Source organism: Aethalodelphis obliquidens, unplaced genomic scaffold (genome assembly GCF_003676395.1).
Source record: "Aethalodelphis obliquidens isolate GAN/ISIS:26980383/991018 unplaced genomic scaffold, ASM367639v1 scaffold12, whole genome shotgun sequence".
In the NCBI taxonomy this organism is placed as follows: Eukaryota; Metazoa; Chordata; class Mammalia; order Artiodactyla; family Delphinidae; genus Aethalodelphis; species Aethalodelphis obliquidens.
In genome coordinates this window covers 17052673-17069972 of record NW_020837956.1, presented here as the reverse complement: position 1 = coordinate 17069972, position 17300 = coordinate 17052673, and the positions used below count along the sequence as shown (strand labels likewise).

Genomic DNA, 17300 nt, shown 5'->3' with positions numbered 1-17300 from the left:
AACATTCTAATTTATAATTTTTTCAAAGACTCCATTATAATTCAGAGTCTCTGAATCTTCCTTTACTAGTTCACTGATTACCAAAGCTATGTCATCCATGGCTGCCTGGAGAATAACCCAACCTTGGAGAGATCTATTGCTTTATTTAATGGAATCTCTAAGTGGGTCCAGTTGATGGTTCTAAGCAAACCAACCCCTCAGCAAAGGGCAGAAGTCATCACAAAGTTTATCAATGTTGCCAAGGTATGTATGTCTGTTAATTAGACTGGGATTCTCAAAGGATTCTAGATATTCATTCTCTCTACTGAGAAAAGTCGTTGAAAAAATTTGGGGTTCACAATATAAAAGCCAATTAAAATACCCATAAATGTCTAATGAGCAAATATACTTCTCTCATGCAAGAAGGTTGCTTTTAATTGGCCGTATTTGGAAGCATTTAATGTAGCTATTTTTCTGTGTAATGATTGATATATTTTTCTAGTGGATTTCATTTGTACTTCATTTTGAATTGATACTATTTTCCCTACATCCTTGTTGTTAAATTGTAGGACTTCATCTGTACCTCAAAAAGGTCAGAATAATTCAAAAATTGTTACTAAGTATTGAAGTTAACCTTTTCTATTGCAGAAGCTCCTTCAGCTCAAAAATTTTAACACCCTGATGGCAGTGGTAGGAGGCCTTAGTCATAGTTCCATTTCCCGGCTCAAAGAGACCCATTCTCATCTTTCTTCAGAAGTTACAAAGGTACAGTGGATCAGATCATAACCCAAGTAGAAAGTTTGTTTGTAAATTGTTTGGGGGTAGGATGATCCTAACAAATGTCACTCAGAAGGGGAAAGTTTTCTTCTTAGACAATAGGAGGTTACAGCCATACCACCTGGAAAAACAGATTAGAGGTGGCAACAAGTGTCCTAATAGGAATGCTTTGAACACTGTTAACATACTGCAGTTGTAAATATTCAAAAAATATGTGTTTGGTGCTTACTATGTGATAGGCATTGTGAAATACATGGGGGTTACAAGGCAAATATGACAGAAATCATTCCTACCGTCCCGTCCTCAAATGAAGTCATTGAACACCTGCTCTCTTCATAGTACTGTGTTCAACACGGTGGAAGACACAAAGGAAGGGGAGGCAGAAAGAAATCTTTTGTATAGAAAGCCCTCAGATTTATAGCTCAGTTTTCAGGGATTAAAAAAAAAAATTTAAGCAATGATTGTTTCCCAAACTGAACTTTTTCTGCCATATTTATTTCCAGACTACAATAATATTTTTCCTTATTGAGCAAAAAAGAACATTTCGTCCTTATGAAAAGATTTCCTTGTAAGCGTGTACTTTGTTATATCAGTAAGGACACTTTCAGCTGTAAGTTAAAAAAAAAAAATCTTGGAATTGCTTAAACAATAAGGAAATGGATCGTCTCACATACCTGAAAGTCCAGAGGCAAGACCAAGTCCAGGCATGGTCTGATCAGAGCTCTGGCTCAGTTGCTCTGTATTCCTCTGAGTATGAGGTTTTTGTTTTAGTTTTTGTTTTTCATCGGATTGGTTTCCCTCCTGATTGGGCTGTCTGCAGCAACGGGAAAATTATGCTTTCTTGTTTATGGAAGTTGGAGATAGGGAAAACCTCTCTTCAGCTCTGCACCCATGGAATAAAAGACCTTCTTTTTTAGACAGATTGGACCATCTCAAATCACATGCCCACCCCTGGGCCAATAACAGTATCCAGAGGAATACAATGTACTGATTGGCTTAACTCTGTGTTCCTGAACCAATCACAAACCAGAGGGATGGAATTATGAAGATGGTAGATCAGAACCCATCCTTGGATCTGGGCACGGAAACAGCGTCATCCGAGACACACGGGAAAGAGTAGACTGATCAAAAGTAGACACATGGGTCTATTAGGAAGGTATGGCTGCCGTTAGGCAACCAACAATAGCTTGTGCATATAAACAGGAGAATATAAACCACAGAAGCACTGCTGAGTGACCTCAAACACTGCACCCTTTCCAAGTATAATGGGGCTCATTATGTGTTTCATTTTCCTTTAGATTAGTAATGAATTTCCAGTAAAGAGCAAAACATATTTTAAATGTTGTAAAGAATAAGAATTCAGTGGAGGCTCATAGAAGCTTGCAACCACCAGTGTGTCTTCACAAATTATTTATTTGAACTCCCCTTTCTTACAGAAAAGAAAACTGAGGTCCCCAAAAGTGAAGTGACTTGCTTAAGGTCACCCTCCTAGTTAGTGGCAGAGTCCAAAACCACAGCTATCTCACACATCAGTATGACTGTTCCTACCCCATACTGGCCCCTTCAAGTTATATCTTGAATGCAACTTTCTTGGAACAACTAGGAAATTTTAATATACTACATACTTCAATACAATACATGCTTGTATTTGTGGATTGTAATATTTCCATGAATTACAAAATACTTATATATACATGATGCTATTTAACATCTCAACACCCCTAGTAGGTAGGCAGAGTTGTGGGCTATTTCTCTTTTGACGCAGAATGGAACAGGCTGTCCAACTCATAGCCAAGCCTAGCACATTTTTCTAACTTTCTTTTCCCTGGTTAATATTTCCCTGCATCAACGTTGGTGCAATTGATACTTCTTTCAGTAGGCGAGGAATTTCCTAGCCACACACTGTTGGGCCTGAGGGTGGGCAGAAGGGAAGGCTGTTTGAAAATACTACTTTTCCATCTGTTCCCAGAACTGGAATGAAATGACGGAGCTGGTCTCCTCCAATGGCAATTACTGTAATTACCGCAAGGCCTTTGCCGACTGTGATGGCTTCAAAATCCCAATCCTTGGCGTCCACTTGAAAGACTTGATAGCAGTCCATGTCATTTTCCCAGACTGGATGGAGGAGAACAAAGTGAACATTGTGAAAATGCACCAGCTCTCCGTTACCTTGAGTGAACTGGTCTCCCTACAGAATGCCTCTCACCACTTGGAACCCAACCTGGATTTGATCAACTTGCTCACGGTGAGTCCAACGGACTTGAGTTTGTGCTAATAACTCTCCTGCACCTCACTTCCCAGGGTATGCAGGAAGATCCATGCCAGCAATTCACAATGGGGGTGGGGGAGGTATTGAATTCAGGGTCAGTAGATGGGAAGAAATCTCAAAGGATGAAGGGAGGGAGACACACCTGTAACCCAAGTGACTTGAGACACCAATCTCCGAGCAAAGAAAGTTCCCTTTGCTTTGAGGGTCCCAGTCTCAGCCTCCACGGCTCTGGCTTCTGCAGTTCTTAGAGAGGCCCTCCAGCCCTGTCCTCAGTGCCTCATCACACTCATCTAATTCATCACCTCCTTCTCTATGCCCTCAACTCATCGGCTTCTCTTGATCCTCACTGCACTGCTGTAGTTGAAGCCTGGAGTAATGCGGGGACCTCCTCTGAGATCTCCCTCCCCATTACCCCCACCAACCTCCGCAAGCCACCAGATACAGGTCCCAGTCTGCCACTGGAGCCCTTCACGACTTGTTTTCTGACTATCAGTTTCTCCTCGTTTGTCATCACCTGATCCCGCATTACACCTGCCTTTGAGGAATGTGGGACTTATACTTTCCACCACAAATTGCTGCCTTCTACTTTCTGGCTTTGCATTTTCTTGGAAAATTCCTTCCTTACCCACCCCCCAACCCCACCATGACTAGCTTAAATTCAAAAGCCTCTATCTTTCTGGAGCATTCTCTGTTTCCTTCCAAAGCAGTAAGGCATCTGTCACATGTGTTGCCCTTGTACTTTCTTATCTATAGGAGGTATCACTTGACATTAGATTTTTTTTCTATTTACCTGCCTTATACATCGCCCGTCCCCAGTACCTCTCATAGTAATCTCATAGTATTGCATAACATCTTAACGGAAAAACCTGAAATAACTTTTTGGCCCACCCAATACCTGGCATATTTAGGAACTCAGCAGATGAACTGGGTGCTGTATTTAGGAGTGGGTTGGAAGAAATTCACCTACTGCTCATACGTTTTGGCCTTGGCGGCACGCACCATTAACTGGTCTCTAGGTCCTAGCACTTTTAGACACACAGGTGTATAGTAGAGAACATTTCCCATTGGCTGCTTCTTTGTCAGGGGGAAAGAGGCATAAGCAAATTCTCTCACCCTTGCTTAAACAAGTGGAGGAGCAACGTCCTTGTTTGGGTTTTTGACACTGTAGCATCTGAAACTTGGCTGCAATACCGAATTGACTACTTTCCTCCAGCAGCCATGGGGAATGAAAACAAGAAGCCCTCTGGAACTCCAAAGAGCTAAATCCTCTAGGACTGCTGCATTGGGATAAGAGTGCAGTTCCTAGACCTTCTCACAAACTGTTCCTAGAACACAGAATTGTTTACCAAGGAAGAGAACCCCTAGGTGTAGGCAATAATGGTAGCTGCATTCTTAGTATAAAGCAGAAGTAGCCAACACACAGAAGCACAAATCTCTTGGGGTTGAGTTTGTGTAACAAATAGTAAATACCCAGACATTCTCTGTTAGGGTGGGGGAACCTCACAATAATCCAGGCAGCTGCCTTTATTAACCATTTGCCATGTAAATCTGTTTCCATGAATAAGTGACCAGAGTTGCAGCCCCAATCAGACTGTAACCCCACAGCCACAGGTGATGTCTGAAGACCAGTCTCAGGGGGTAGCCTAGGCTCCAAGTGTCTGTGCTCAGGCTGCCTGCATGAGCTGGGGGAGAACTTCATGAGCAGCTGCCTATGCTGGGCAATTCCTCATCTGGATAAAAAATAATGATGGAGTAGGGAAAAGAAATTTGAATTGTAAATGCAGCAGGCAACATCAGGACAGATATTTGAGAAATACTAAAGGATTTGGAATGAAATTTTGGGGCTGCAAATGGAAAATCTGAACTCCAGAAGTAAAAGCTAAGAAATAATTCATTTTTGCTGGAAACAAAAGAAAAAAGAAAAAGACTCAATCTCTCAGTCTCTCTGTGTATCTCTCTCTCTCTCTCTCTCTCTCTCTCTCTCTCTCTCTCAGGAATTGAAGGAAAATTTAGAAGCCACCAAGCACCATATTTAGTCACAGCAGCATTGTATAGTATAGTGTAATATAATGGCAAGAGTCTCAGATGGGAGACATAACTTTTTGTCCTGCCTCTGCAGTTACTTAGCTTTGTCTCCTTGCTAACTAGTCTTGACTTTGGATTTTTCCTAAAGGGTTTTGTGCTCATTTGTAAGATCTCATCCAGCTCTAAACTTCTGTGGTGCTAGATGTAAGGAATGGTGGAGCCTTGGGACTAAGGAACCAAATGTCAACCTAATTCTGTGGTTCCGGCCCAGTGGCTCATCAGGATAGCACAGTTCCGCAGATGAGCACAATTGTCAAGCCAGTTTCTATTTAAAGCCAAAAGCCTTCCTCTCTCCCCACAACCAAGGAGAAAGTTCGGTGCATTCATTCTTCCTGGCCCTAGGCAGATTAATCTCCTCAGAATGAGGATGGAGGAGACTCCCAGGAGGTGTTCACTGGAGCCCAGTGAGCATTTCATGAACCACATACATGTTGAGATTAGAACCATACGTTGACTGCAGCTGCCCAAATGCATGTGAGGTCATTCTTATTAAGCACAGCATTGAAGGGATGATCCTTTTTGCTCCAAGACTCTAGGTCAAGTTTCTGCCTGAAGTGACTGCTTCTAAACATGGTCCCAGGTGAGGAAGCTGATATATGATTGAGAGCCCTGGAAGAAAGAAAATGAGAACTCTTAAGTTAATGAACAATTGCTAAATGCCTGCTCTGTGCAGTAGGCTGTATAGCAATGCTTGAACTTTCTGTAATAGTTGATTACAGTTTTCACAGCACTTTTCACATACATTTCCTCAGTAGATTCTCACACACACACCCTGTGATGTAGCCTGGGCAGGTCAGAGGGTGTAACATCACCCCTGCCCCTTCCTATTTTAGAAATGAAGAAGCTGCGATTCATAACGGACAAAAGGCTTGCAAATAGCCAACTTCTGAATCCCAGTTTGTGTGTGTCTCTCTTTCTCTCTCTGATGGACATTTACTCTGTAATGTGGGAATATTGCTGACATTTACTTTATTTTGCATCTGTGAAAATTAAATAATCTCTCTCCCTCTTCATGGGTGTGTAAAGAAAGAGTTAATTACAAAATGAAATCTATGCGAGCAGGGACTATGTTTGCCATTTTTATCATTGTAATCTGAGCCCCCTGAACAGTACTGGGCACATGAAGGAAAGAGGACCACACCGCCAAACTGTTGGGATTTGTATTGTTCCCCTTTTTAGGGAAGATCTGGAGAAAACATTTTCCACTGTGATCCCAATTCATGTAACCAGGAGCTTTTAAACTGATGCTTCTTGTTTCATGGTATACAAAATAGTCTGATTTTTTTCATAGTATTTTTAGATCTATCAGTTACATTTACCATTCTGAGTATATGCAAATTACTGGAAAGCCCCTGTATTTTTACAATCGAAGAAGAAGAAGAAGAAAGAAGAAAGAAGAAGAGGAGGAGGAAGAGGAAGAATTGCAAAAATGGTGAATGGAGATAGTTTGATGACCAAGTGTGTGTTATTTTACAATTCTCCAGTCAAGACAATGTCGGTCCTGAGGTGCAGACTAAATCCACAGCCATCTTTGCTGATAGGCTTGGATGTAAAAGCAACAACCTGAAACAGTGACTCAGAACATTTTTTAGAAACAAACAAGCTTAAGATATGTTAGACACAAATAAATATTTTTGAAACCCCATTGACAAGCTGCCTATATTATTTAAAAGGTGTGTAGGAAGTAGAACAGATCACTTTGTGCAGGGCCGTAAGGCCCAGAGGAGATCCGAGAAAGCAAGTAGGATCGCAGCTTGGAAAGCAGAGAGATGGCTAGAGTTAACCCAGAAGGTGGCTCTGCACTCGTGGATGAGCACAGTGGCATTTGGCTGCTGCACTGATTGGGAGCCAAACCCTGCAGTTCCCATCTGTGTGGCCCTCTAAACAAATCCCATTGGACACCATTAGCTCATTTAATCCTCACAACAATCCTGGGAGGGAGCTATTATTGATGATTCCCATTTTACAGCTCAAGAGACAGACTCAAGAAGATTAATGACTTGCCTAGGTTCATTTGACCACTAATAAATGGAGAGCAAACATTGGGAGACAACAAAAATATTTCCATCATAGTGTCAGATATCTGTCCATGTGACGTATGAAAATACTCAGGGATGTTCTGTGTCTTTTGAAAGAGCATCTCCCCTATTTAGTGTGTGGCTTATTTGGGTTTCTGGTTGGATGTTCTTGCACTGCTGGCATCTCCTTTCCAGCAGATGCCAGTGCTGTCATCAGAGGAAGAGTCAGGAGGACAAGAACATACTCATCAAAGCCCAGATTAACTCCTGACAACAAGGAAGTCAAAAGGAAGAAGTCAGTCAGTTTTCTGTCTATGTCACATTCACAGTGCAAGATAGCAAACTAGGACTGGGATTATAGAGGTGGGATTACAAATGTACTGTCTCCTTTTATGAAGCTTAGAGACCAGTAAAGTCTTCTGTTGTGGAATTTACAAAACAGTGGGCAACTGCCCATGGCAGATGTGTTTTATTTGGCCCACATGGAATCATAAAAAAAAATCTGTTATTAGTTGCCAGTGCTTAAAAATGAGGATTTTTTATATAAAACTCTAGATTTCTGACTTCTCTTGACAAATTAGATGTGGCAATTGTCATCAAACTGACAACAATTTGCCTTAGATGAGTAGTGGCTATCTCCCATTTATCAGTGATCACACCTTCCCCTATTGCTTCCCTAACCCAGAGATCCAGTGTCAAATTCCACTTATCAGCACAAATTTTTCTTATTGTTGAGCTATGAGGAGAGATCCCCAAGTTAATCATATCTGCAAAACTCTTTTACCAAATACATTGTTATACCAATGTCTCTATCACAATATCCCTTTCATGCATCTCCCTTCACTCTTTTATATGGTGGACTGGTTCCTCAAAGCATTTGTTTGTGACGTGGGGACAGTTCCTCTCCTGAAAAAAGGCAGGGCCCCGGACGTAGAAGTGACTGCTGTTCAGAGGAAGGTGGATACAGTGTGCATTCTTTGTGAGCATGATTTTCATGATCTGAAATGATACTGGGGCAATTTTATAGTAAAGTCAATTTTATTATGCTTAAAAAAACCTTTAGATGACAAAGTCTAGATAATGCAATACATGACCAGATATGTGAAATCCTTAATTTAACTGCTGTATTTAGTAGCTAGAATAGTGACTACAATGGTCCCCACCATATATTAGGTGACCAATAAATATTTGTTGAATGAATGATGCAAAAATGACAGTTTATAATGCCAGTTTCTTTTTTAAAAAAATGAGATAGAACAGCAAGATAAATCCTTGAAAGACATCCTGTGCCTCTGAGTTTTCTCTTGCTCCTAAGCACCAGGCCCTGAGCTGGAGATAAGGGATCCTTGATGTTACAGGCTAGGACCAGGGACAGGTGTATAAAAGAAGACTTGGAAATGGAATAAAGCCTCTCACATTAAGCCTTTATCTTTAGACAAAATATGTCAAAGGAAAATTTTCATGCTTAAAATGGTCAGAGAAAGGGCAGGGCACCTGGTTCTCTTCCCTGTTGATAAAATGGTATGATTCATCAGGTTCTTAACATTGAAGGGCACGTGTGGGAATTATCCAGGCTTATTTTAAATCTTATGACTTCTGTTTTAGGTAAGTGGGACCATGCATTTTAAGGTTTTGCAGATTTTATCCACGCAGTTTAATCTTCATTTACATTCTTATCCTTGCCTACCCTAATCTTTCTCTCTGTCTTTATTTCTCCAAGTCCTCCCAGTTAGGTCCCAGTTCACAAGTTCCTCTGTGAATCCATCCTGATCATTTCTGTCCTCAGTGGCCCCCACACATAATAATAAAAGTAGTTGTAACAGCTATAATAATAACAATAACATCAACAACACCAGATTACATTTCCTGAGATTTCACTGTGTACTAGGTCCTGTGTAAAGTACTTTACATGCATTATTTCATTTGATCCTGATAAAAATCCAATTAGATAGGGACTTTTGCGATCATTTTACAGAAGTGGAAACTGAGTGTCAGAGAGGAAATAACTGGCTCAAGGCCACAGAGCTAACCAGTGGCAGGCTCAGAATTTGAACGCAAACCCACCGGTCTCCAAAACCTCTCCCTCATGCTTTACACGCTGCCTCCCTGAAAAATTCCTATAGCACTTAGAGTGGGGCAACTTCCTTCACATTTAGCATGTGTTGCCTTTTGTTGATGTGAATATATCTTTTTGTGTTCAGGTTCTATTTAGTCAAATAAGGTGTCTGGCCCTTGAGGGCAGGAATGATTTTATACCATTTTATATCACCAGAATTTAGCACAATGCCCTGACATAATAGAAACCTATTCATTGCTCTTTCATTTCTGCAGTTCTTTAGTCAAACCTCCAAGACACCATTTATTCCATTTCCAAGTCTTATTTTATACACCTGTCCCCAGTCCTAGCCTGTAACATCAAGGATCCCTTACCTCCAGCTCAGTGCTTGGTGCTTAGGAGCTACTCAATAATTATCAAGAAAAATTGAGTCAATGGTTCTTGTTGATGCTGATGACCACACTAGGCTTAACTTTTTTCTTTTTAAAATTTCGTTTTCTGGGACTTCCCTGGCGGCCCGGTAGTTAAGACTCCACGCTTCCAATGCAGGGGGCGTGGGTTTGCTCCTTGGTTGAGGAACTAAGATCCCACATCCTGCGTGGCCAAAAAATAAAATATTAAAACTTCTTTAAAAAAAATTTCATTTTCCACCTCTGCATGCTATCTTTTTAACGTTCTACATTCACTCAAGTTATTAGACATTGAGCTTAAGCATTCAGTTTGGAAAAATTTCAGTAATGTAAATAAGTAAATAAATGATTCAACATCCTTATTTATCCCTTCTAATTTGTTGTAGCTTTCTCTGGACCTCTATCACACAGAAGATGATATTTACAAACTATCACTGGTGCTGGAGCCTAGAAATTCTAAATCGGTGAGTATTGTTTTCTCTCTCAGGTTCAGTGACAAACACCATTATTTTATATTTACAATAATTGACCATTACAGTAGTGCTTTGTGATCTAAAGATTGAAGAATTAAAAAATCTATATTCTTCCCATTTTACCAATGGAACAGCTTAGCCCTGACAGATAATTATTTCTTCACATTAGAAGCTAACAAAGAAGAACATCATTTCCAGTTACTCTGTTTTATTGTTGATCTTCCATGTTCCCTCTGAGAACCTGCCCCGCCCCCAAAAAAGAAGGAACAATAATTTGAATGACCATTCTAGGCTTTTTTTAAAAAAACTGATTCTACATAAAATTAGAATTAATAAATTTTAAATACCCTAATCATAATTCACAAATTTCTCTACTAATGATTCATCCAGCTCAGAATTTCAGTATCACATTGGATAGAGTCTCACTTAATTGATAGCTGAGTCTTAGTAAAGAAACATTATATAATGAGTTGAAGAAACTGAATTACTGAATGTACACTGCTCATTACTCTTATCAAGTGGACTGTAGCTCAGATATGCTTTGCACTAGTAAAAAAACAAATATCTGGGTGAATATGAAATTTACAATGAGGATGAGGTTTGCATGTTGAAAAAAAATTTCTGTCTGCTTCTTATATCCTGAGATCTGTTTTCTTATGAAGGTCTCATTCATTACCTCCGTACCAGTTGAGTTCTGTGGCACATTACCAGCAACCCTAGGGCCTAAGTCTGTCCATCTATTAATACCTACTACCATTCTGAACCATCGAACTGAAAGAGGCAGAATGACTGTGAATGCTGTTCACAGTAAAGGCCAGGTGGGAGACTATGAACTTGAGTCTGAGTCAGTTGACCTGGTAGCATCTGTTCTTAAAATAATGTCTGTGATGGTCCATCACCATGTTCCCCTCCCTGCCAACTCCAAGAAGCCCATCTCCTGGGGACACTGCAGAAGGCAGCCATATGGGAAGATACAGCACAGGCAAAGGGAGGGGTTAGGACCAGACTCTTCAAAGTTCGCGTGATGAAGAGAGAGCTAGAAAGAAAAGTAATGTTACTGAAAAAAAGGAATTCGTAAGCTCCTCCCTCATTCCATAGCTTTGGTGTGATGAAGCTGTCCTGTACATGCACACACAGCATTGCCACCTCCTGACGCCTTCCTTTACCTATAACTAGGCACCTTAATTGCCACCTGTTGGTTGTTGGATGCCTGGCAGGTCATAATATATATGTTATCTCATTAACTCTGTTAAGGAAACAGAGTCTGGTGAGCATAGGTGTCTTACACAGACCACAGAGCCAGTCAGTAGGAGAATTTGGACTGGTCTCAGGAGTCTGCCTTCACCGCCTGTGCTTTTTCTACAGCGTGATGCTGCCCATTATTTTCCCACCACCCCTTGTTCAGAAACAGGGTAAGAATGACCATTTTAGCACACATGCCTGATCTGTGCCTTTTAGATTTACTTTGGTTTATTTTCAGGATCAAGGTTTACCAATTTTAGGAGACATTTCCATCCAACATAAAAAAGTCTTTTTATCTCTTGTAAAAGCAGAAGCTTTCAAAGCCCCTTCCAAGTGCTAAAATCCCATGAATCTATGAAAACACATTTCCCAATCCCTTTCTGTCTCTTCTCTAAGTGGAATGTCACCTTATTTTGTATTTAGTGTTCGACGCATACTGGTAACTAAGAACAATTTCCCGTCAGGATTATATGCCTGAGAGCCTGTAGCTTTAATGTGCTTACAGTTAGCACTGGCCAACCTCACCTAGTTAGTCCCAGAGCTTCTCAACCGTATTCTGTTCATGGCACCCTTAGTGCCTCATAATTGTTTGTGTTTTAATTCATGTCTCAGTTTTTTCATGCTCCCTCTAGGTCAGAAGAAATACCTAACAGTTTCACTTACAGAATAGTTAGGTCCAAGCAACTAAATATGTATAAACATTGATGTTCTAATGGCTTATTACCTGCCTGAAAAAATAATACACACAGATTGAAAACAATAACATTTTTATTTCATTCTTAAATAACCACAATTACTAATGGATATGTGTGCCTGTTGGGCATGGTACAATTTCTTAAATCTTGGAATCAGATTGGATACTGTCACCTTTATTGCTTGTTCCACATTGATTTTTTGCTTCTCAAGGACATGATATCATTGATAGAAATGTGGCATGAGCTGATGGGTGAATTGTGAACTATTTCAAGCTGGTAGTTCATGTGCTATTGACAGATATTGAGTATTGCTGTATTTCCCTCAGAAGTTTGAAATATCTTTCGGTAACCCTCTGAGTTCGTCGCAGCGCTCCAGAGGAGGGGTGTGCCTTGCTGTATAGTTTGGGAACCAAGGGTCTAATCCTTTATTATATCAACAAGATGAAAGGCTTTTGTGTGTGCATGTGTGTGTGTGAGAGAGAGAGAGAGAAACTGTGTGTGAGAGTGACCATATTCAGATGGCAGATAATTTTTTGTCCTGTTTGTAGCTCACAGCAGCACCCACCTCACAACATTGGTAGAAGCTTAAATCTTTACAGTTACGCCTCAACTCCTCTTGCAAAAATGGTTATCCCCAACTCGGTATCAAATTTAAAAACAACCTGCTAATACAGGTTTGTATGCATGCACCAGCAAAAATATTTCATCATATGAGATCCCTAGGGAGAGGATACAAAGTGCACAGCACTCTTGGCTCCCAATAGGATTGTGTTTCACACTTGTGTTGTGTTAACGAGTTATACATTATTGCTACCATCTTCTCCACATTATTAAGTGAAAATGTCTTGCACGAATGTGGAAGAACCTGTGGAGGAAACAAGTTCACCAAAGCGGGGCTCGAGAGAGCTAATGATTAGCCAAACCGTCAAGAACTGATTAAGCATATTGAGAGATGCTGGTAAGATGACATAAACTTGGCTGTGCACTGCTGGCCACTTACTGCACACACCTAATTTATCACTAGCACTGACTATTAAGGAATTAGATAACTGGTGTTTTATGTGCTTTGTATTATACAAGCAAAAAATTGTATGGATTGTTACAGAGATGTTTAAGGGTGTTTTAGTAGTATCTGGGGAACTTGGATAGGATTTTTGGGTGAGCTGGGAGAGCAATATTTTTTTCCACCTAAAATAATACAATCTAGGCTGCTGTTAAACAAAATATGTATTTAGTTACAGATTAGATTCTACAGACAAAGTATTGCATTAACAAAATTTTCACTGATGTTTTCAAAATATTTAAGTACTACGTAAACAGAAGTTTTTACTGATATTAATATGCAAAACTTATATGGCTTTCTCAGTGTCCCTGGTCCAAATTGCTCGAGGCCCCAGATAAAGTTGAAAAATGTGTGTGTTTTCTGTCAGCAGCCTACCTCCCCTACGACGCCCACCAAGCCCGTGGTGCCCCTGGAGTGGGCCTCAGGCGTCATGCCAAAGCCAGATCCTACAGTCATCAACAAGCACATAAGGAAATTAGTTGAGGTAAGTGGTTGAGGGACAGTTAAATGTGAGCAGTTAAAAGGAGGCCCCTTTCTCTTTCCAGAATATTCTCTGGTTGCCCAGGAATCAGATGGAGTCCATGAAAACAGCCCTCTAGCAAGTAAGAGCAATTCAGCAGACACTTAGCTCTACCTGGCACTGGCTTCTGGGGAAGAACCTCCCAGGAAGTCCCCCTTTCCCCTTCCTGTCTGTCAGTTCTCACTTGCCCAAATACTCTCAGCTACTTAGAACCCCTCACTTCCCCAGGCATTTGACACTTCTGTCATTGTTCCTGCAACCCAAGGGACTGTTTGAGGATTAGAATCTACTCATTAAAACCCACATGGGGGGCTTCCCTGGTGGTGCAGTGGTTAAGAATCTGCCTGTCAATTCAGGGGATACGGGTTTGAGCCCTGGTCCAGGAAGGTCCCACATGTCGCTGAGCAACTAAGCCCGTGCGCCACAACTACTGAGCCTACGCTCTAGAACCCACAAGCCACAACTACTGAGCCTGCGTGCCACAACTACTGAAGCCCACATGCCATAACTACTGAGGCCCACGCACCTAGAGTCCATGCTCCACAATAAGAGAAGCCACCCAATGAGAAGCCCGTGCACCGCAACAAAGAGTAGCCCCTGCTCACCGCAACTAGAAAAAGCCCTCAGGCAGCAACAAAGAACCAATGGAGCCAAGAATAAGTAAATAAATAAATAAGTTTATAAAAAAAAAAACCCACATGGGTCACCATAAAATGCTGGATAAATTGGTTACCTGAGGGTAGGAAACAGCTGTATATATTTGGGGGTCTGTGACACCGCAGCGCAACAGCATTTAGGTCAGAAACATCACTTAATGAAGGGCAAGATTGCATCAGAATTTTCCATATTAAAAACAAAAAAAAAAGAGTAGATGCACCAATGTGGGAAAGATGGAAATATCTCAGACACTAGAAATTGTGATTGTTGATTAAACATCTCCCTTCATGGACTAGTACATCCTCAGATGCAATAGGAACAAGTCTTTGGAATATTATGTGCTCTTTGCTGGGAAAGGACGTTTACAGAAAAAGAATGTTCTATATCTTGGATTATCCATGGAACTATGAAGTGCTGAAAGAAAAGTTGCATGGGGCATGGGAGTCAGGAAGGGGAGATTAGAAAGGGTGAGGGAAGGGGATGAGACAGCCATAAGGTCCAGTGGAGAGCATGTGAGGATGTGGTAGTGACAGACCCAACTTGGAGCCAGGGAAGGTGGGCAAAGGATCTGGGTGCATGGAGTTGCAGCTCAGGAAGGTCTAGAATCAGGAAATGAATGAAGTATTTTTTCTCCTACTCTCTCCTCTACTTTTCTCTGAATGCTCACTCCATTCTCTGCAGACAGACTTTCCTTGCTCCACACGAGGAGCCTCTTTCTCCCCCACCCCTTTGTACCTTACCTCTTTTCTCCAATTCCAGTTTCATGGGGGAAGGTTGGCCCAGTTTGGTTAGATTGAGTACTATTAATTTAATTGAATAAATGGCTGGGTATCATTTGAATTTCCATAATGAATTTTATTCCAAAAAAATCTTGTACTCTCAGTATAAATACGGGTATTAAACTATAAATCGTAAGCACTCCATAATAGTTCATTTTTAAGCAATTTTGATTATGGATAAGCATTGATAGTGAGACTTGCAAAAAAATTCAGTTATTTATGGATAAACTTGCAATGGGTGCTAAACAATCATATTTTTAATTAAGTAATTTGTTCATTTATACTTTGCCTACTTCCCAAAATACTCCTGGAGCAGTTGTGCCCTAAGGCAATATAGATAATATATAACAGAAACCACAGGGGAATTGCCAACAAACACATGAAAGAATGTTCAACATCACTAATCATTAGAGAAATGCAAATCAAAACTACAATGAGGTATCACCTCACACCAGTCAGAATGGCCATCATCAAAATATCTACAAACAATAAATGCTGGAGAGGGTGTGGAGAAAAGGGAACCCTCTTGCGCTGTTGGTGGGAGTGTAAATTGATACAGCCACTATGGAGAACAGTATGGAGGTTCCTTAAAAAACTACAAATAGAACTACCATACGACCCAGCAATCCCACTACTGGGCATATACCCTGAGAAAACCATAATTCAAAAAGAGTCATGTACCACAATGTTCATTGCAGCTCTATTTACAAAAGCCAGGGCATGGAAGCAACCTAAGTGTCCATCAACAGATGAATGGATAAAGAAGATGTGGCACATATATACAATGGAATATTACTCAGCCATAAAAAGAAACGAAATTGAGTTATTTGTAGTTCGGTGGATGGACCTAGAGTCTGTCATATGGAGTGAAGTCAGAAAGATAAAGACAAATACCATATGCTAACACATATATATGGAATCTTAAAAAAACAAAATACAGTTCTGAAGAACCTAGGGGCAGGACAGGAATAAAGACGCAGACATAGAGGATGGACTTGAGGACACGGGGAGGGGGAAGGGTAATCTGGGACGAAGTGAGAGAGTGGCATGGACTTATATATTCTACCAAGTGTAAAATAGATAGCTAGTGGGAAGCAGCTGCATAGCACAGGGAGATCAGCTCGGTGCTTTGTGTCCACCTGGGAGGGTGGGAGGGAGATGCAAGAGGGAGGAGATTTGGGGATATATATGTATATATAGCTGATTCACTTTGTTATAAAGTAGAAACTAACACACCATTATAAAGCAATTATACTCCAATAAAGATGTTAAAAAAAAAAAGAAATCACAGGGGAAAGAGAGATTGCTTCATTATAACTGGACTCTAAGTCAAATGTTTGCATGCATGTGTTTGCAGGGAGAACTTACAAACTTTTTGAAAATCCAATTTAGCAGAGGGCAATGGAAAAATCTTTTTTCTTTTTTTTTTTGCGGTACACAGGCCTCTCACTGTTGTGGCCTCTCCCGTTGCAGAGCACAGGCTCTGGACGCGCAGGCTCAGCGGCCATGGCTCACGGGCCCAGCCGCTCTGTGGCATGTGGGATCCTCCCAGACCAGGGCACGAACCCGTGTCCCCTGCATCGGCAGGCGGACTCTCAACCACTGCGCCACCAGGGAAGCCTGGAAAAATCTTTCTTATTTTTCTCTGATTATAAAGAAAGCCAGGGCAGTCCACTGGTTAGGACTCAGCACTTTCACTGACATGGCCCCAGGTTCAATCCCTGGTTGGGGAATTAAGATCCCGCAAGCCACGTGGTGCAGCAAAAAAATTAAAAAATTAAAAAGCTGAATATTAAAACATTTCAGAAATAGAAAGTTTTACTTTCAGGACTTGATGTCTCTTCTGTCTAGGGTTAATCACTGGTAAATTGTAGATCATCTTGTATGATTTTATTCTCCCCCCCCATACACACACACATATATACATGTATATCTTTGAGAAAGCTTGTTCAGTTATTTCCTTAGAACAATTCCTAGAAGTGGAATTGCTGTGTCAGAGTAAGCACTGATTGTCCTCCAGAAAGATTGTGGCTATTTGCTTTACCAGCTTGATAAGAGAGTGCCTATTTTCTCATAACCCTAGGAAATTATCAATTGTTTTAATGTTTTCCAATTTGAGAGATAAAAAAAATTTCATTAGTATTTCCATAATTACTAGCAGAATTGAATGTCTTTCCATGAATGTATTGTCCATTTGTATTTTTACTTTGGTGATCCTCTGTTTTCCTTTTGTGTCCTCTCGTAAGTGTTGCAAATGATTTTCTCTGTCATTTATAT

The 17300-nt window shown here is 40.7% G+C and overlaps 1 protein-coding gene across 2 annotated transcripts in view; it reads left to right on the top strand.

The window, feature by feature from the left end:
* The window catches only part of RASGRP3 (RAS guanyl releasing protein 3), a 104003-nt gene that overhangs the window by 69746 nt on the left and 16957 nt on the right, over positions 1 to 17300 (top strand). For both annotated transcript variants that reach the window (XM_027113411.1, XM_027113412.1), the window contains 5 exons: positions 70 to 243; positions 628 to 744; positions 2726 to 3001; positions 9981 to 10058; positions 13435 to 13551. In XM_027113411.1, the coding sequence (XP_026969212.1) occupies positions 70 to 243; positions 628 to 744; positions 2726 to 3001; positions 9981 to 10058; positions 13435 to 13551 (762 nt within the window). The remainder of the gene's footprint in view (positions 1 to 69; positions 244 to 627; positions 745 to 2725; positions 3002 to 9980; positions 10059 to 13434; positions 13552 to 17300) is intronic.